Raw genomic sequence first — 21341 nt, 5'->3', positions numbered from 1 at the left:
ATTTGTGACACTTGCAGCAGCATTGGGAGCGGTGCATTATGGGCAGCTATCCCACAGAGCACCTCTTCCCATTCTGGTGCTGTGGTTTGTGGGAAGGGGGCGGCGGGTCCTGGGCATTCTGGGTCCTGTCTCAAAGCCCCGTGATACATTGGTTTGCATCCCAGCAATCCCAGCTTCCGTCCACATTTGGCGCCATCTTTCAATGTTTTTTGTACTGCGCGCTCTGTCTTCCCTTTCGGTCTGCGGGAACGGAGCCCGAACTGCTAAGGAGTATGCTGACAAGTCTTGCCAGCACGTCACATTTGGCAGTTGAGTTATTCCTTATGATCCAAAGTGACAGTGAGGGCTCCAACAATAATGTCGACTCGAGTAACGCATATGACACGAGTTTGCTTATGGCATTCACAGACATGCTCACCACCATGGAATGCCACTTTTGGACTCGGAAAACAAGCATTGAGTGGTGGGATCACATCGTCATGCAAGTCTGGGATGACGATCAGTGGCTGCAGAACTTTCGGATGAGAAAAGCCACTTTCACAGGACTGTGTGAGGAGCTCGCTCCCACCCTGCGGCACAAGGACACGAGATTGAGAGCTGCCCTGACGGTGGAGAAGCGGGTGGCTATTGAAGTCTTGAAGCTGGCAAGTCCAGACAGCTACCTATCGGTTGCTAACCAGTTTGGAGTGGGGAAGTCGACCGTTGGAATCATGTTGATGCAACTTTGCAGGGCTATTAATCGCATCCTGCTCAGAAGATCCGTGACTCTGGGTAATGTGCATGACATTGTGGATGGCTTTGCACAAATGTGTTTCCCTAACTGTGGAGGGGCGATAGATGGCACACATATTCCAATTCTGGCACCAGCCCACTTAGCCTCTGAGTACGTTAATCAGAAGGGGTATTTCTCTATGGTTCTCCAGGTGCTTGTGGATCACCTTGGGTCTTTCATTGACAATAACGCAGGCTGGCCTGGAAAGGTGCATGACATATGCATCTTTCGGAACACTGGCCTGTTCAGGAAGCTGCAAGCCGGGACTCTTTTCCCAGACCAGGAGATCACCATAGGGGAAGTCGAAATGCCCTTTGTGATCCTTGGAGACCCCGCTTACCCTTTAATGCCGTGGCTCATGAAACCCTACACAGGGAGCCTTGACAGCAGCAAGGAGCGGTTCAACAACAGGCTGAGGCGGTGCAGAAAGACTGTGGATTGTGCTTTTGTCCGTTTAAAGGGCTGCTGGCATTCTCTGTATGGGAAGCTGGACCTGGCCGATGACAGCATCCCCGCGGTTATATCCGTGTGCTGTACCCTCCATAACATTTGTAAAGGGAAGGGTGAACAATTCACTCAGGCATGGAAATCGGAGGTTCAACACCTGGAGGCTGAATTTGAACAGCCAGAGAACAGGGCTATTAGAGGGGCCCAGCGCTGGGCTACAAGGATTAGGGTTGCCTTAAGGGAGCAATTTAAGGCTGAAAGCCACCAGTAATGTCTGGTGCCCTGCATGGGAGTGAAGTGCAGTGGATCCAATGTTAGTAGGAATCTGTGTTTGCTACGCTGACTTGCAGTGCCTATTTCTTTCCTGGGGTAAGGTATCTTTTACTTTATGCAATAATAAAGAATGTTTTCAAAGCCAAAAAAATCCATTTATTGAAAAGAAACACAACTGCTTGGGAAACAGAAAGGGAAAGGGGGTGGGGTGGGGAATGGTACAATCACAGATTCGTGTATGTCCTGTTATCATACTCAACCTTCCTGTCTGGAGTGCTCCATCTCAGCACCCTCGCTCCCACTTTGCTGCTCCTCCTCCTCCCGCCTTATTGAACTGGGCTCTGAAATGTCCATGGTGGTATTCGTAGTGGAGTTTAGTAAGGGTTTCACATTATTAGTAGTATTTATTTCACATGTGCATAGACAAAATACAATTATGAAAGAGTGGCAAAGTAAATGTTCTTACATATTACGATAGGTGTCACCAAATGGCACTGTTACACAAAGCTTCCAAGTTCCATTTCTTAGAGTGCAATGTTCACGCTTTGGAACACATTCTATGATGGTATTAGTTTTTGTTATGCAAGGCTTTGTGTCGTGACAGTGGTCCTGATGGTTTGCAAGTAGCAGGAGAATTTGCTTTCTGCCTCAGTTTCTCAGTAGAATCCATTCTTTAGGCACAGTATCTCCCTGGGAACTGGGCATTAATTCTAGGTAGAGAAATCTGAAAGAAGGCTTTGCCTGAATGCTGTTTAAGTACCTGTGTTCCAGGACTGGTGTATATGTGTAACTAAAACAAGTTTATGCTTTAGAATATTCCCAAACTCTACATCACTGGTTTCTCCTCCAGTGGGAAGCTGTCCTGCAAGAACCTGGACATTTGCTATTGCTCTGCAGAGGAATGACAATGGTATCACAATTGGACACTAGTGTCGGAAGTAAGGGCAACAGTATCATACAAAGCGAGTCTAAATTGATTGTACCAACAAAACTCAGTGACTGATTCTAATATGACGGAAATAGTAGCAGAGACTCTTAACACATCAGTATTAACTCAGTATTCAGTGAGTAGAATCATCAGCTGTATCAAATATCATTGAGTTTTGTTCATTTAAGCTCTGTCTGTTCAATTCATCTGGCTATGGTTCAATCCCATTTTGTGTTCTTTCAAAATACAACTTCATTTTAAAATGCCCTTTTACCATGCCCCAATAGTACTTAATAATTCCTATATGTGATAGTCAGTGACTGCAGCATACTTTAAATATGAATTTTAAATTATATTTAAAATCCGAATAACAGGAGCATAAGGAAAGGACAACAAAGAAAAAAAAGCTGTTTGTTTTACATTCAGATGAGACTTGAAAAATTATTCTTCCCTGAACTATCCTTATAAATATTATAGGTGTTTCCTTCCCCACTTAGTAACTGTTCACTTCACCTACCTTAACTCTGACAGTGATCTCCAGCCTGATTAATGACAGACATACTATCTACAGAGAGCTATAGCCCCTTCAGTGAGCTTTGCTTCTGAAAAGCCACACCTACGCTTTAACCTAAAAGCAGACTCTCAGAACCTGGATATATGGATAACCCAAAATCCCTCTGTATGCACAACAGACAAGATGCTCATTTTATTACTTCTGGCAGCTATTTATTAGTACTCCATCCCTCTATCCATAATCCTGAGTGCACTGGACATGCTTGCCAATAAGGGAATCTCCTTCATCCAACCCCCATCAGAAAATATCACTCTTTTACCTCCCTTTATCACCATCCTCAGTTTAAAAAAAGATTGCACTGAGCCTTTTAGAAGTCCTATTATGCTTGGCTGTCTTAAAGGAGGCTCTACGATTCTTCCTAGTTTCCTTCTCTAAACCCAAACATATTCTGATTGTGGAATATAGGACCAGATTTACTTGCACAGTGCTACCAGCTAAATCCATCCTTCCAGCCAAATTAGCCTGCCCAAAGAGGATTGTCTAGTGTAATGGCAATCCTCCAATGGGATTGAGACAGTGTAGGGACTCTATTATTTATTATGTTTATTATGTTAGTTCATAACCAACCGTGTGTTAAGCACTGTACATATACATAGTAAGAAAAAGTCTCTGCGATGAAGAACTTAGTGGTAAATAGACAAAACTCATGCTACTCTCACTCCTTCCCGCTAGGATAGTAGGAGAAAGAGGGAATGTTTGGGACACCCTTTGCCACACTGATCCTCAACTGATTTTTAACCCTTTAGGGACATTTTGTTGGCCCTTTAGGGACAATAAATGTTGGTGGGAAAAGGTGCAAAACAGAGACAGACTGAATTAGTCTAAACAAAAAGTCTAAACTACTGATATAATTCAAGGACTATGTTAAGATCCTGCCTGGTACACAAGACAAATGTGGGACTGGAAGTCAATGAACCAAAATTGGTGTGTTAGAAAATAGGCCTAATTGGTGGACAAAAGAAAGGGAAGATGACCTATTCCACCCATAAATCCCTTTTGTGATTCTCCAAAAAGGAGACTTGGAAGAAAAATTGGTGGAAGCTAATGCAACAATTGCTGACTGAAATACGGGGAAAGATTGAGCTTCACCATCATGGCTGCCACTTCTGCGATTTCCTTGGACCCCAAGATACACTGTAAAAATGTTGGACCTTCCTCACCCTAACCCTGAGGGATGTCCTGACCCAAGTGAGTCAGAAAGAGGGGCCCAGATGACACCACTAGGTCTTGCTAAATCGCAAATAGCATCTGGGATGTGAGACTTTGTTGCTCTCCCACCTCCATGTGTCCTTTTCCTTCCTTACCTAATTTCTTCTCTTTCCCATCTTTCTCCTTTTGCCTTCTGTCTAATAAGAGTCTGGTTTAGCCAGCCAAGACTGTATATTTTGAAACATTTCTGAAAGCCTGTAAAGAAAAAGAGGCAGCTAAAAGCAATCCTCGAAATAGCCTGATGCGAGTACAAGTTTTCCAGGCCCTGGAGTGGCTGTTAAGGCTGAGTTCTGTGCCTCCGGCTTTCCAGTAGTAATGTTGAAAATGGGTCAACACCAGAGACAAAAGCTGCATTTACTGTCTTTTCTCTTCCCTTTGTGTTTGTTTTGTCTTCTAGAAACTTGGACTGAACTTTAACAACAGCAAGAATAACAACGTCTCCATCCCATCTCAAATAACTTCATCTCTCCCTCCCGCCCACCCCCAAATAAAGTTATCATCTTTAACACCATCTAAAACAATTAGCAGGGTTTCCTTTTAAAATTTCTCCATAACAGGAGGGATAGGGAATAAGGGATGTTGTTAAGATGAAAACCTTAGTTAATACTTTACATTTCAATGGTTTTAACTGTTTTTCCTTCTTTTTCTGTATCTTTATTGAAGGGTTAAAAGGATTTGTCATGATGTGTTTGCCATGGCACTAAGCAGGCTGAGGTCTTGTATACCAAACCCTGATTCTTGTTTAAAAGTGTTGTACAGAGTCATGTTAACACCTTTGACTCTTTGGGCGCATTTATGCCACCAAAGTTGATACCTGACCTATCATTTAAGAGTGGTAGAATCTTGACCATAATCCACATTATTTAATGTTAATCAAACAGTTACAAATTAAATTAAATTTAAAAAACCCTTAAGTACTGGTGTGTATCTACTGCTAACCCTTAGCAAAATTCCCATTTGCTTAAATTGTAAGCTCTTTGGGGCAGACACAGTATTTCTGTCCGGTATTTGTACGTTATTTAGCACAATGGGGTCCTGGTCCCTGACTGGGGCTCTGAGGGGTATTATAAAACCAATAATAAAATAATATGTAAACTGACCAAATGTGCTTCAGGGTAGCCATAAACAAGACAGAATAGCATTAAGTAAAATATTGTTATTGACAAGTTCCTAATGGCAATGAAGGTGCTGGGTGGGTTGGTTCTTTTTGTTTGTTTTTTGGTACTATGCTGTCATTAATGTTAGGAAAGGAAAGTACACATTATGCCACCTTCATGATTAATAACAAGTGTATTGTAGTGTGTGCTATTTTAACATTTTTAATGGCATAAATGAAGTGGAAGATGTATAGCATTTTTTCTCCAGTGTTTGAAGGACAAATCTTTTCTCACTGTTTCAAGGATGGTGGGAAGAATACCTGAAAGATTTCACTTCTCATGATCTTGTAAAAAGAAAGTCCTTCTTCTTCAGTAAGGAGGAGTGGGGAATAAACAGTCCCAATTGAGCCGTTGGCTAAATGTAAATAATTGCTCACAGTGCTGTGACTTATTTGACGCTCTGGGGGATTGTGTGAAATGTGAACTCACTTCCCAACACCCTCATTACTATGTGTTGTCGTGGGGGATAGAGTCACTAGCTCAGCTTCTGATGTTTCATCTTCATTGCAGAGATCGCACTGGTGATCAACACCTTGCTTTGAGTACCTGAGTATGGGCATCCCCATTGCAAAACCCTACCCTTATTGGTGTGTCCTCATTATTTTTACATTCATTCTACATACAGTCTCGGGGAATATCCCATGGTTCTTTGTGTTAAGAATCTTTGATTCTTTTCCAGTCAACTATGCATTGCAAGAGAACTAGTTGGTCTACCCTTCAGGAGAATTGTATAAAGGTGCTGGACGACAATCAGCTCTTGAGTGATTTAGCCTGCATCCTCATCACCTAGTGTGTGGGTTCCAGCCTGAGTTTAAACAGAGCACAGATTCTAACCCACACCCCCACAGCTGGCCCAGTATGAAATCACCTCCAAACCTGAGTCAGTGGCTTTTCTGTGTGGATGGTTAGGAGGGAGGTTTGGGTAGAAAACAGGTAAGAGTCTGGGTTAACTGTGTAGTGAAGAAATATCCTAGGGGAAGAGATGTGGCAGGGGGAGGATGGGGAAGAGCTGCTCCATTTCTGTTCCTGAAGAGGGCATGCCTCTGAGAATTCACTAACCATTCCATGGTAACTGAGCTCAGCTGGGTTGTGAAGCTCTGGCCTCACCAGTTCAATGACAAGTTGGGATTTGACCTTATACAAATATTTTGACGCTGCTGTATAATAGTGTTTGTTTTTTAGAATAGCCATGTAAGCTTAGAGAAATTTGGTGAAGGTAAATAATAGTATATTTCACTCATATTATACACAGACATCCAATATACTGCATATAAATGTGTGTGTATCATACACTCTTTTGGGGGTTGTAGTAGAGGTTTGGGTTATTCCTGAATCATAGTTGCTTGAACTATATATAAAATGTTTCTTGCTGAGAGGACTGTTTGCTTTACTTTACCTTATCTATAGGTAAAAGCAGCAAATTAGACTTTGAACAAATAAAAAAATACTGCTTTTGTTTGTTTTGTATTATATAAATTGGGCCTATGGAATGACTCTCAATTAGAGCTGTGCAAAAAATTTTGGACAATTGGTTTATTTGCTGAAAAGTGCAGTTTGATGTTGACTAAAATTATTTAAGAATTTGACACAAATTTACTGAATAGTTTTTTGGGGGAAAACATCAGAGTAGATTCACAAGGGGACTTAGGCTCCCTTTACAAAACAGAATGAGGTGGTGCCTGATTTGGAGCAGAGATTAGAAGTTGGGTGTCGAACTTTGCAGATGAGTGCCCCCAAATGGTAGGCTTTCAGGGGAGAGGCCACTTTGTATCTTTTATATATTGGGGTTTTAGTCATTGTCCCTAATATGTGCTGTAAGAAGAAACAGTTTTTTTTTTCTTTCCATGAGGTCACCCATTTACTTCATATTCTGAGCGCTGAATGTGTTTTTAGATCCTCTGGTCTTAGTGCACCATCTTGTGTCCAACATTTTCAATAGCTGAGAGGATGTGAATCAAGCAGAAAGCAAAGATTCTCTGTGTTTGTAACATGGCATACACAGTCATGAAATAGTGCTTCAATGACTGGGCAGCAATTCAAATGGCAGTTGGAAAAAGTATTAGATGGTTTTAAAAACTGCCTTTAACTGGTGCATTAATTTGATATGGACTATTTAAAACTAGAATTTTCTTATGTTTTGAGTTAAAATTGTAAAGATTTAAGGTTATAAAAGAAAAATAGAGCAAGTTAGCTAATATGAAGTATGGGCTGGATGAATGGACTATAAGGTGGATAGAAAGCTAGCTAGATTGTCGGGCTCAACGGGTAGTGATCAATGGCTCCATGTCTAGTTGGCAGCCGGTATCAAGTGGAGTGCTCCAGGGGTCGGTCCTGGGGCTGGTTTTGTTCAATATCTTCATAAATGATCTGGAGGATGGTGTGGATTGCACCCTCAGCAAGTTTGCAGATGACACTAAACTGGAAGGAGTGGTAGATATGCTGGAGGGTAGGGATAGGATAGAGAGGGACCTAGACAAATTGGAGGATTGGGCCAAAAGAAATCTGATGAGGTTCAACAAGGACAAGTGCAGAGTCCTGCACTTAGGACAGAAGAATCCAATGCACCGCTACAGACTAGGGACTGAATGGCTCGGCAGCAGTTCTGCAGAAAAGGACCTAGGGGCTACAGTGGACGAGAAGTTGGATATGAGTCAAGAGTGTGCCCTTGTTGCCAAGAAGGCCAATGGCATTTTGGGATGTATAAGTAGGGGCATTGCCAGCAGATTGAGGGACGTGATCGTTCCCCTCTATTCAACATTGGTGAGGCCTCATCTGGAGTACTGTGTCCAGTTTTGGGCCCCACACTACAAGAAGGATGTGGAAAAATTGGAAAGAGTCCAGCGGAGGGCAACAAAAATGATTAGGGGACTGGAACACGTGACTTATGAGGAGAGGCTGAAGGAACTGAGATGGTTTAGTGTGAGGAAGAGAAGAATGAGGGGGGATTTGATAGCTGCTTTCAACTACCTGAAAGGGGGTTCCAAAGAGGATGGCTCTAGACTGTTCTCAGTGGTAGCAGATGACAGAACAAGGAGTAATGGTCTCAAGTTGCAGTGGGGGAGATTTAGGTTGGATATTAGGAAAAACTTTTTCACTACGAGGGTGGTGAAATACTGGAATGCATTACTTAGGGAGGTGGTGGAATCTCCTTCCTTAGAAGTTTTTAAGGTCAGGCTTGACAAAGCCCTGTCTGGGATGATTTAGTCGGGGATCGGTCCCGCTTTGAGCAGGGGGTTGGACTAGATGACCTCCTGAGGTCCTTTCCAACCCTGATATTCTATGATTCTATGATGGGTTGTGTTATAGTTTGGTCATTGTGCTGAATGAGTGTACATTACGAACTTCTAGTTCAGTCTCCTTCTGGGATCTTTATCTAAATCTGCTCTGAGATGCAGGGGAAAAATGAGTGTGGGTATGCCAGTCTAGTTCCCAAATGAAACTCTTGAATAGTAATGAAATTACACCTAACTTGGATGTCTGCTGAGAGAGGCTCCAGTCTGGAATAGCAAGCGTTTTGCAGGAGCATTTGCAGAGGTGTGTGGAGAAGTGTGTGCTATGTTTTCTCATATTGCACTTAGCTGTAGCCAGTGATATAAAAAGCTACTTTTTGTGAGCAATAAAACTTACCCCTAAATTTAAAATTTCCCCTAACATTAGTGACACACCCTGAACTCTGATCATTTTCATGATCAATTTCTGAAACATTTAGGTATCCCACCAAACCCTATAATCAACCATCCCACTCTACCTGATGCCATCTTCATTCTGTCTTCTTTGACATCTTCTTCAGGGGACGCTAATGACCAGCTAAATCTCTTCGCTAGTCCACTAGTCATCCCTAGTCCACTCTGTTACTTTCTGGAGTGACTGAGATGCCCACATTCTGGAGTAGTGAGCATCAGAAACTCCTCTGTTGTGTCTCTTTAAAATGCAGAAGTTGCTCTGGAGCAACTTCCCCTGTGATCTGGGGCACTGATACGCCCTCAGTGTTGCTAGATCCCATCCTTTGCTCCCACAAGAACCACTAATCAAAAAATCCCAAAGGTTAATTTACTGTTTTATCCCTTCCCAAAGGTTCAGGGGAGCAGAGGAGGAGCAAACTAATTTAAACATCTAAAACATGGTGTATATTCTTATTTTTTAGATTTATGAGTTTGTTACATTTGGGTTTCTGATTGCTGTTACTATGTTCATCTTCACCCAGACTGGCTCTGAAGCTGTCCTGCTTCTCTATACATTTAGCCCCATGACCTATCCTCCACCTGCTTCTTCCTTCCTCCAGAGTTCCATCACTCAGCTTTTCTTTCTTTTATTCTCAACCTCTTACTCCTTTCTCTTTTCTTTTGTTTGTTCTTGTCTCCTCTGCCTTTAAGAAACCCTTGCTCAGTTCCTCCTCCATTTCACTTTTAAGCTTCTTAACATATCGGTTCTTGATACACCGAAGTCCCACCTTCACCTTGAAAGCCTCTAACCTGTTCATCACCCTTGCTGCTTTTCTGAAACTGCCCTCAGTAGGGCCATCACTAATTATGTCCGTTCTGTCCAGTTTAAAGGTCTCTTCTACATACTCCTCCTTCTAGATCTCTCTGTTACCTTCAACACCATGAACTAACCCCTGTCATGAAACTCTGTCCTACTCCTGCTTTAGTGGTTCTTCATTTCTTCTATCCTCACTTCAGTTGACATCCCTCAGGATTCTGTCCATGATCTATTCCTTTTTCCCTTTTTCCCTGGGTGATCTCATCCACTTCCATATCTCCTAAGTGTCCCTTTGAGTGTCCCACTATGTCAACCTTACATATATTAAAAAGTGAATTTTTCTTTCCTCTAAAACTGTCTTCTACCACCTTTCTCAAAATTGAGAATTCCTCTACCCTCCCTGTCACGAAAGTTTCTAATGTTGATGTCCTCTAATCCCTCACTATTCTTCCCCCCACATGTCCAGGCTCTGCTGCTTTTTCTAAAATCTGCTGCCACTTCTCTAAACCACACTGTCTTCCTTACCTTCCTCTTTCTCATTGCTGAGAACACTGAGGCTTGTCTTGCCTATCCCTTGACAACTGTAACCTATTCATTTCTAGCCTTCATGTTTCTCACCTCTTTTCACCACCACTTCTACCTAGCTTTTTTTCTGTTGTACCCCATGCTCTCCTCTCACCCCTTAATGCTGCTTTTATCTTCTACTGGTAGTCTTTATCTTCCCCCCGCCCCCCATCCACCTCCCCCACATTCTCACATTTGGATCTGCCTCTCTTTCTGTGCATTGTGACATACTGTTCCGTCAAACTGCTCCTCAAATTTCCCTTATGGGGGTTGATTTTCCATCATTAGTCTCCTCTCTGGTGCTTAGGACCACAACAGCTAGGATTTACTAAGGCCAGAACAAAGACATAGGCGTCTAAGTGTCTCTACACCCTCAGGGACAGAATGCTGCTTCAGACCTTTCTCTCCATGCTCTGAGACTAGTTTCTCTGTTCCTTTCTCACCATAGGTTTTGATTATTCTAATTTGTTGTTTCAAACTTCTTACTGTCTCTCCTTTCCCTTTCTGTTTTCTTCTCTCCCCATCTATTCTTTTTTTGGTCCCATTTCCCAGTGTTCTACTTCCTCCTTGCTATATATCCACACACCTCAGCATGACTGGCTGCTCAGACTTCTCTTGTGTGAATTTTTTTCCCTTGGAGCACAAGCTCTTAGAAGCAGAGATTGTCTTTGTATATATACAGTGTACAGCTCACAGTACAACAGGGTGCCTTATTCTGATTGGGATCTCTGGCTGATGCTATAATGTACAAGTGCAGTAATATCTCATATGGAGGCAACTGTTTGACATAACATGGAGTCTCCACCAGCCCTCACTGCCAAGTGGCTCCACACAACGGTTAGCAGCAGAGAGAGAGAGAGAGACTGCGGAGGTAGCACATATCTGCTGCTAGGTGTGCATCCCTACCAGCAGGTATGTGCTACTGTAACACAGTCTCTCCTCTTGCTGCTCTCAAGCCTACGATCAGCTATTGTGATGTTTCTGTCTAATTTAGAAGATCAACCTTCTTGTAACAAACTTAAAACTCAGCTTGGGGCCATGGCAAGGTTGGGGAAGTTTTCCGCAGCCTTTTGAGCAAACTGAGCTGAGATTTTAGCAAAGCTGCTCCTGTCTGTTGGTTTTCTGTGGAAGCCAGGTAAAATCCAGCCATTTCAGCTTAGCTGAACTTTGGTTTTGAAATGTGGTGTTTAAATTCCAAACTCAAATGGTCATTGGGGTGGAACCGTCAAAGAGTCAAACAGAAGAATAGATCCTCCAACCTCTGGAGACCCTGTAAGCCAAATAGGCCAAGTTTTCACCCAGCTGTACTTTGACATGTATTATACATTTAACTCTACCAATTTATAGGGTTGGCTTTTTTTAAAGAGCAATACAATGATGAAAACAAGGAAGGGAAAGTCTGAGGGTAAACATGAAGGACCTTTTAAAAACATTAAGGTGCTATCACAGAAATACATATTAGTGATCAGACAGATAAATATTTATTCTTTTTTAAAAGGCATATTATTTAGCTGATGGAGCATACCTGCTCTGTTGGAGTCATTACAATCTGCTTGGCTAATTAAGTGGCTTTTGGTGTATGTGCTAAAATTGAAAATACACATTATAGCTATTATGTTCTATTGGGTGACTGTATTTTTTGGGAAATGTACACGTTTTGATAACATTTATTATTTGCTTAACAGACTGTAACAGCTCTGAAGAAGCCGTGACAGTCAATTATGGAAATCTGCATTTAGGCACTTTTTAAATAGTGGATTTCTTTTTGTGTGATATAGGAAGCCATGAAGTTCCACAGTATAAATCCTTTGTACTGTTCTGAGTTTGTAAATCTGCAACTGCTCTAAAATACGTCTGTCTGAATGCCAAGCATGTGTGTGACCATAAGTCCTACTTAAAAAAAAAAATAGGACACATGCTGTCACGAGAACAGCAGTTGACTTCTAAAGTCATTATTGTGCCCATCACAATCCTTTCAGATTAACCAACGTGATTAGATCATTTAACAACTTTCAGGTTTTTTAAGCAAATGATTTCGGTGTTATGTAAGCACAAACATTTGCTGAAACCAGTGTGTTTATATTGGTTTTACTCTGATATAACTAAACAGTTGCCATTAAAAAATGCTCAATAGTTCTTTGAATTTCTTCTTTTTAATAAAAGGAGTGTTACTGAAATGACACTTAATATATGTAGCATTAAACATTTTTTAATGTTACCATTTTAAAGCATTTTGAAGGAGAATTCTTACCAGCCTAATACCCGAGGACTTTCAGCAGTTGAACAACATAGTTCATTGATAAGCATGTACAATTTCTATTGATGGCATTGATTTTGCATGTGCAGACTGATAGTATATGGCCTTCAGATCAAATTTTATCCTGAGGCTTTAGTAGTAGTATTGACTTGATTTCACCAGCCTATGCACCTTTGGGGAACTATGCACTACTCCTGGCTCATAGAGCTTTATAATCTTTGTACATGTGTTATCAGAAGGGTGAATTTGCATTGTAGTTCTCCTTTCTTATCATTCAGGGTATTTTATCTCCTGTGGAATGTCTATTTTCAGATGCTTGTAATATGTGTCAAATAAGTACATAGGTAGATCAATCTCTTAATTCATTGACACCAGTATTGTATCTAGAACTGAGTTTCTACACATTCTAAACGGAAATATTTATTAGAATAAAAAAAAAAATTGGGCAATAGTCCGATCCATGTTAAACATGAGAGAAATCCTGTGCCCCAGATTAGTAGGCTGTGTGTGACTTGAGAGCTGAGTGGTGCGACTAGTATAATAAAGAATTACTGCTTCTGAGGATCCTCTGTCATATAGCTAATTGCTGTTTAACATTACAGCATGGGGGAGGGGTAGCTCAGTGGTTTGAGGATTGGCCTGCTAAACCCAGGGTTGTGAGTTCAATCCTTGAGGGGGCTATTTAGGGATCTGGGGAAAAAATTGGGGTTTGGTCCTGCTTTGAGCGGGGAGTTGAAGTAGATGATCTCCTGAGGTCCCTTCCAACCCTGATGTTCTATGATCATTCCTAGGTGTTCTTAATATTGAAAGGTCAGTGATTTACTGCTTAATATTGGTTTTCCTTCTTTTTGTTTTTAGCCCCCTGTGAAGCCAACTCGTTTTTTTGCCATAGTAATATGTGTATTAATAATACATTGGTCTGCAATGGACTCCAGAACTGTGTGTATCCTTGGGATGAGAACCACTGTAAAGGTAATTTATAGGTATATAGAACTGGAATTGTCAAGATAGTTAACTATGTAGGGAACAGCATGATTATTCTCAGTGACTTATTAACCTATGTGCCAGACCTACGGGTTAAGGCTTCAAGCAAGAGCAAATAAGGGGCAATATACAGCAGCCAACTGAGAGGAAGAAGAGGGATGGAAACACTGGTGAACTTGCCTAAAATGTTGCCATTTTGCTTTGCTTTTGACTTGGTTGTATAGGTTATGACCCATTGGCTGGCTCTCTGATTTCTTGGGCTCTGTGTCCCATGCTTTCTTGCATGTATATGTGAGGTTTAGTCTGTTACTCAACTTTGGAGTCCATGTCATAGATACCTTTACAGTAGTGGGGCAGGAGGTGGGGCATAAACATTATTTGCTCTTTTATGAAGTGGGCGAGGAGGAGAAAGAAAGCTTTCGGCTATCACTAGCTACTTTGACATCAATGTGGATGGCTGGGGAAGTAAGGGAAAAGCATCCCTTATCATGTTTGAAATCAGTTTTTCCAGTTGTGATGCCTGTTGCTAGCAACAGCAGCACTGAAACCCCAGGCGCAGCAGGAGTAATTCTGTATCAAGCAGCCAAATCCATGTATAATCTCCCAGTCAAGTTGAAATGTAAAGAATAGATACAGGAAAGCAGGCATGACGTCTGTGTCGTGGAGACAGACTGGCACTCTTGATCAGGTGGTGGCACTGGTTTCCAAGTGGCCTATGTCAGATTCCCTTTACTTTTGAAAAATTCAGCATTTGTTTTCTTCAGATGATTTAACTAACTCTCCTTTGAGGCTGTGGACACCATTTGCTTATTCTGCCACTGCAGATTTGATCCTGCAAACATGAGATAAGCCAAATTTAGGAACCAATCAAGGGGAAAAATGAGGGTGGCTTAACAGTCAGCTTATAAGTCCACTGAAGTCTGTAAAATCCTCTGACAAGCAGGGAAAGAAAATAAAATGTAAATGAACTCATACCGGCAACAAACACAACGAAGCACTTAAAATGAGTAATATGCCTTGCAGAAGCTAGGATTACAGTTGGGGGAAAGCTATATCGCTTTTCTTTTTTCTTCATAAATTAAAAAAAAAGGAGGGGGACCCACTCCTCCCTTTAATTTCTAGAATGAATCTCATCTACCCTCGTTTAAGTGCCATGCTGAAGCTGTACCATTACCTCTAAGGCATATTTTTTATTTATTTCCCATTATATTTCTTACTAGAGAAGTAGATTTGCTGGCTCCAGCAAACAAATAGGCTGATTGCAGTGCTGCTGCTTTTTGAATCTGGTACTGCTGCCAGGTCTTCATCAGTTGGTTGGAGGACCCGGGAACCAACCTCCAGTAGCAGCCCAATGGGGAGTGAAGCATCACTTTAAATACCATGAAGGCCACAAGAAAAGGTGCCTGCAGGCCAAGCAGTGGGTGTCACTGATTCGTTGTGAATGCCTTTGATTTTGAAGTAACATCAATCTGTTATGCATTAGACTGACAGTAGAAATGAGGCTGAATTAAAAGTTAAACATTATTCACAATTTCCCATTGAAAGTCATGTACCTAAAGTTTCTGTTATTGAGAGGTGCTGAACTCTTTCAGCTCCCATTGAGTGCCACCATCAGCCCACCCAGGCACCTGTAAATTAGGAAGCAAACCACAGAGAACTACACAGAAGGGGGAGATGACATTAAATTCTCTTTCTGAGAGTTCACTGAACCTTTTTAATGCTGGGACAGATATTTTAGCAGGCAGGGAGAATTTCTCTTTCTTCCCTGTATTAACAATGGGCGAGATTGGCACTTGGCAGCCCACAGAAAGGTATGGGTAGTATGTAGGATCAACCTTTGAGTTGAAGCCAGTGGTGTTCTGAAGGATCATATTCATTAACATGGTTCTAGGAAATAAAATAAATAAAGGCTGATAGAGGATTTTTCCTGGAAACCTTATTTTGAATAGCTCCTCCATTTTCTCCTGATTCAGCTCAATCTTTGAATACCATCAGCTCAGCTCATCAATATTAGGAGTTCAGATGAGTTCCAAATGGAAAGAAATATTTATTTTTAAAACCGCATAAACTAGTCCTGCTTTCATTGATCTCCTTTCCCAATCTCCTATATCTAGTGAGGAGAGATGGAAGTAAAACAGAAGTGTTGTGTAGCAGACTCGTGATTTGTTTTGCAATACAATGGGGATTTGGGGATGAAACTATAGACAGTGTTTAAAAACTAAACTAGCCTTTCATATCTTTGAGTTGGATTACATTCTGATTATCACGTGGCAAATGGGAAAGGTTGTGGTATTGCTATATGATTGCTCTATCTTTGATTAATACCATTTTTTATTTGTTTTTACAAAATTGCTTCTGTAAACTCAAACACAGAATAGAAACAATGTTATGCTAAGCATCAAAACAGTCATGGCTGCATTTATTTTTTAATCGGATATTAATGCTGTGCTTTTCTTCTTTACACAGAAAAAAGAAAGGCTAACATTTTGGACCAACTTACCAATACCAGTGGGACTGTAATTGGGGTGACCTCTTGCATTGTGATCATCCTACTTATTATCTCTGTTATAGTACAGATCAAACAACCTCGTAAAAAATTTGTCCAAAGGAAAACAGACTTTGATCAAACAGTATTCCAGGAGGTGTTTGAGCCTCCTCACTATGAGTTATGTACTCTTAGAGGGACAGGGGCTGCAGCTGACCTTGCGGATGTTGCAGATGACTTTGAAAATTATCATAAACTGCGGAGATCATCTTCAAAATGCATTCATGACCATCACTGTGGATCACAACTGTCTAGCACTAAGGGCAGCCGTAGTAACCTCAGCACAAGAGATGCTTCTATCTTGACAGAAATACAACCCCAGCCTGTAAAGCCCCTCATCCAGCCCATGAACAGGAGAAATATTCTTGTCATGAAGCATAGCTACTCACAAGATGCTGCAGATGCGTGTGAGATAGATGAAATTGAAGAGGTACCAACTACAAGTCACAGGCTGTCAAGACATGATAAAGCTGTCCAGCGGTCAGTATCAATAGATTTTTGATGAAGACTATTGCATAAGGACTTGATTGCCCCTAAAATATTCTTGTTTTCCTCATTTTTTTATACATTTCTTTTTATTTGTAGGTTAGGCCATAATATTTTCTTCTGTCTTTCTCTCTCTCCTCTCTCTATCTCCACCTTCTCCCTTCCTGAAGCCCCTCACCCCTGTTCATTCATTTATTCTTTCATTCTTTCACACTCACACACACCCCTCAACTAAGAGTGGACACAATTTTTACTAATCCAAAGAAGTTTTTGATCAAATCTAGTTTTTTTGAAAGAGCTACATGCATGTGGTTTCCTTATAGCTAAGAGGTGGCCTTGAGTATTGTCCCATAATCCATGAAAACAATAAAGTACAAATTAGTAAAAAGGGGGAGTATTGACCTATTTTGGTGCATGACAGATCAATGCAAAACACACTTCAGAGATAAGGAAACCCCCTTTCTTATGAAACGCTGTTTTCTGCAAATTGAATGACCATATTTTCAAAATATTACAATATTTTTTCTGTTATTAACCATGAGATCACTGCTTGTCATTAATCTCTCTCTCTCTCTCTCTCTCTCTCTCCCTTTTAAAATGAGGCATTTCAGTACTTATAGAATATTCTTATATATTTACATATAAAAATGTTGTTGAGAAGAGACTTTCTAATCCATGAAAAAAAGTGAAGTCTGGCATTTTTTAAATACAAAAGCTATTTTTACTGTGTATTGCATCTTGAATGCCTGTAAATAAGAATGATTAAAAGTTTACAAGTAAAAAAAAGGAAAACAGAGACACCTATGAATGACTTATTTGGAAAAGAGCACTCAGAAACTTTTTATATGTATTTGTGTTTTGCCTTGCATATATTATTGTTGTGCTTTTGTGTTTTATATTCCCTACATAGTTGGTTGGTTGGTTTGTGTGTGTGTGTGTGTGTGTGTGTGTGTTTGTGCACACATTTAAGCTAGCTAGTCTCTGAAAAACTCATCAGTTTTTTTTAAATCTAGCTGCATGCCAGTGTAAATGGCTCGATGCTATTGGTACAAATTGATCAAATTAGCAAGATATATACTTTTTATTAAGTGTGTGTATGCATATATTTCTTTTCTTCTATGCAAATATTATTATGTTGAATGAAATAGCCATAACATTCCAGGTTCTGCCTCATTGGGTCTCTAAGCAAACATGAGTCTGAGTACAACACAACTAGGGTCTAAAAGGCAAATTCAAGGTAAGTAAACATACATGAATGCCACATGCACCATCTGTTGCATTTCATTATATGTTGTTTTATTTGACAAAGTTTGATAGTTTTCAAGATATATGCTAGCTAGCTAAAGTCTCTGTATATAGAGTCAGTTTTGAATATCTATATATAGAGAGAATTTAAAATTGCAGATGACTTCTTTAACAATATAAACTAAACATTAAATCTATTAAAATCCTTATACTTGATAGCTTTGTAACATCCCACTGCTAAATGTGATCTGCATTTTAACACATTATAAAGACAGATGCTTTGCATGGATGTGGTGTTTCATGTTTCATTTATGAAAATTACGTTTTAAAAGTCCTATCATGTGATACAGCATGTAAAACCTGGCAGCCTAACTTATTTTAGTTATGAAGATATGAAGCAACCTGTTGTCAATTCATTTGAATCATTCAAGTTTTGGGAGTTAGTAGTGTCATTTTAATATTTACCATTTACAAATCATTTTACTTGTCATTTAGTAGGCAGTTCATTTGAAATTAATTTATTACCACCACCATTTATCTGAATAAATATAATCTCAACTTTCATAAAGAAGTTACAGCTAGATCATAGGCTATACACATATGTTATATATATACAATTGTTAATCAGATGTTTATATCTATTTTGTAGGGAGAAAGTGTAAATGCTTTAATGTTTTTTATGTAGATAAATATATTTGTCTACCTATATTTTTCCTTTATAGGGAGAAAATATTTTAACAGTGTTTTGTTTTCAGAGAAGAACTATTTATGCAAACATGGGGACTATGAAAAGAAAAATCTAGAGTGAATTATTTCAACTGTCTGGAAAAAAAGGGGATATATTTCTAAATTTCATTCCACTGCCTCTATCCAAACCTAAGAGTTACAGACGTTTTTTACTTCCTCAGCAAGATATTCCCATTGCACAATAACATGTTTCTTTTGTAATTTGGTTGCTGGCCACAAAGTGCTCCTTAGTTTTTCAATACATTTTGAGATTTACTGGAAACTTGAAGAAGAAATTAGTTCCTGGCTGAAACTATCCTAGCTTTATTTTTTATGTTAGTATTATTTCAGTTGATACATTTTATGTCTTTATCAGCTTGTCTATTGTGTGATATGTGAAAGAAGATGATTTTACATTGAACTTTTGTTATATGTACATTGTTTTCATTATATAGACTGCTTGAGAATAGTGCGCTCCTGAGTGGTTTTGAACATGCTACAATGAAATGTGAAACTATGGACCATGGAAACACCAGCTAGAGGTTTTATGGACTCTCTGACCACCTTTTCTCATATCATGATAAAGTTCAGCAAACTATATTGAGTAAAATTACTAGATGGCAATAAGACTCTAATTATTATCATAATTGGTCATTTTTCTTTTTGTTTTTTTCCTCTTTTTAAATTAAAGTTACGAAGTAAGATACCCAATTTCAGGAACAATTTATTGAAATCAGGTATTTAGCCATTCATAATCACTTCAATAGAAATGTTTGTTGGATATGCATCTAGCAAAATGACTGAATTTGACCACTGAGAAAATAATCTGCATGTATGTTACTGAATATTTGAGTTGGCAAAAATCCCTTTTATTAGATACATTGTAAAAAGCATGCATTCACAATTACTGTTGTTACTGTTCCATTTCTTTGTGTCATATGCTTGCTACTTGTAACTTTTTATATAAAGATACATAAAACAATGTATAATAATTTCTTACCTTGAGTTTTAAAATAATGTTTTCATTCACTGAAGCAAAACAACCTTACACAGAAATTTACCAAACCTGTTTCTACAAGGTTATACTCAATATTCAGCTTTCATGAACTAAAAATCAAACCAAATACTTTAGAATTGCCCCCGCCCTCCAACATTTCACCCTTTATAATATATTAAAAGGTTATATTATATACAAGGAATATTAAATATAATATATAAATATGATATAGTATATTGAAATAAATATTTTCATATTATGTAAAAGTAAAAATGAAATGAAATATTTTGATGTTGCCAAAACAAAATGTTTCACCTTTTCCCCTTCTAAAGTTTAATCAAAATCCATACTTTCCCACAAAAACCTTTGATGTTTGACAAAACTGCCTATTTTTGACAGAAAACTTCTGTCTAAAACATTTCAACCAGCTGTACATACAACATCCACACTACAAGTACAATACAAATGACAGCAGTAAAAGATTGCCTGTGCTTCTCTGCTAATCCTTACAAGAGTGCTAAATGTGGCATTGGAGATATTTGTGAACTTGAAATTTGTCCTTTTAGAACTAGACTGAGGGCTGGACTATATTAATAAAGTTTCATTTGTTTGACTAAATAGAGTTCAAACTGATCTAGTTAAAGTGGTGTAAAACCCTAATGTAAATGCACTTACCCTGATTTAACTTCTGGGTAAATCAGTTTACTTAATTCTGTAGCTTACTGATGTATGCTACACTGATATAAGCAAGGGTTAAACTGATTTGTGTGTGTCTACATTTTAGGTTTGCACTAGTTTAATTAAATCAATTTAGTTAACTCAGTGCAATTTTTCTAATATAGAGAAGTTCTCAACCCAGCTTGCTTATTTCTCATTGTGGTTTTTTTTGTACCAAGTGGAATTACGATAGAGTTGAGGGGTTTTTGTTTTTGTTGCATGTAGTGCTTTATACTTCCTTTTCCTTTTAGGTGATAGTGTCAACCAATCACGGCTTTCAATGTATTTTCCTGGCCCAAACAACGTGTTCCAAGTCCACAGAATCTCAGCTTTCATTAAAATAAAAGAAGTCACTACAAAAGAAGCAAGTTTCTAGGACTCATGGTTGCAAAGTAAGCCATCCAAATAGGAGCAAGGTGGAAATGGATTCCATCTGATTCTCTGGTTCTTCACAAAAAGAAAAGGAGTACTTGTGGCACCTTAGAGACTAACCAATTTATTTGAGCATGAGCTTTCGTGAGCTACAGCTCACTTCATCAGATGCATGCCGTGGAAACTGCAGCAGACTTTATATACACAGAGATATGAAAAAAATACCTCCTCCCACCCCACTGTCCTGCTGGTAATAGCTTATCTAAAGTGATTATCAGGTGGGCCATTTCCAGCACAAATCCAGGTGCTGGAAATGGCCCACCTTAATTATGCACATTGTAGGGAGAATGGTCACTTTGGATGAGCTATTACCAGCAGGAGAGTGAGTTTGTGTGTGTGGTTTTTGGGAGGGGGGTGAGGGGGTGAGAGAACCTGGATTTGTGCAGGAAATGGCCCAACTTGATTATCATGCACATTGTGTAAAGAGTTGTCACTTTGGATGGGCTATCACCAGCAGGAGAGTGAATTTGTGTGGGGGGATGGAGGGTGAGAAAACCTGGATTTGTGCTGGAAATGGCCCACCTGATAATCACTTTAGATAAGCTATTA

At 39.6% G+C, this 21341-nt stretch overlaps 1 protein-coding gene across 16 annotated transcripts in view; it reads left to right on the top strand.

The window, feature by feature from the left end:
• The window catches only part of NETO1 (neuropilin and tolloid like 1), an 86191-nt gene extending 66597 nt beyond the window's left edge, over window positions 1-19594 (top strand). For 2 of the 16 annotated variants that reach the window (XM_073331744.2, XM_073331747.2), the window contains exons 8-11: window positions 13519-13632; window positions 16111-16669; window positions 17838-17912; window positions 18643-19190. In XM_073331744.2, coding sequence (XP_073187845.1) covers window positions 13519-13632; window positions 16111-16669; window positions 17838-17898 — 734 coding nt within the window. In that variant the 3' untranslated portion in view covers window positions 17899-17912; window positions 18643-19190. Of the gene's footprint in view, window positions 1-408; window positions 1593-13518; window positions 13633-16110; window positions 16670-17823; window positions 17913-18642 lie in introns of those variants that run through there. The other 14 variants (XM_073331743.2, XM_073331742.2, XM_078851585.1 and 11 more) reach the window with 12 other exon arrangements.
• Window positions 19595-21341: the final 1747 nt, after the last annotated feature.

The sequence above is a fragment of the Lepidochelys kempii genome, chromosome 2 (assembly GCF_965140285.1).
Source record: "Lepidochelys kempii isolate rLepKem1 chromosome 2, rLepKem1.hap1, whole genome shotgun sequence".
In the NCBI taxonomy this organism is placed as follows: Eukaryota; Metazoa; Chordata; order Testudines; family Cheloniidae; genus Lepidochelys; species Lepidochelys kempii.
This window is presented reverse-complemented; position numbering and strand designations above follow the sequence as displayed.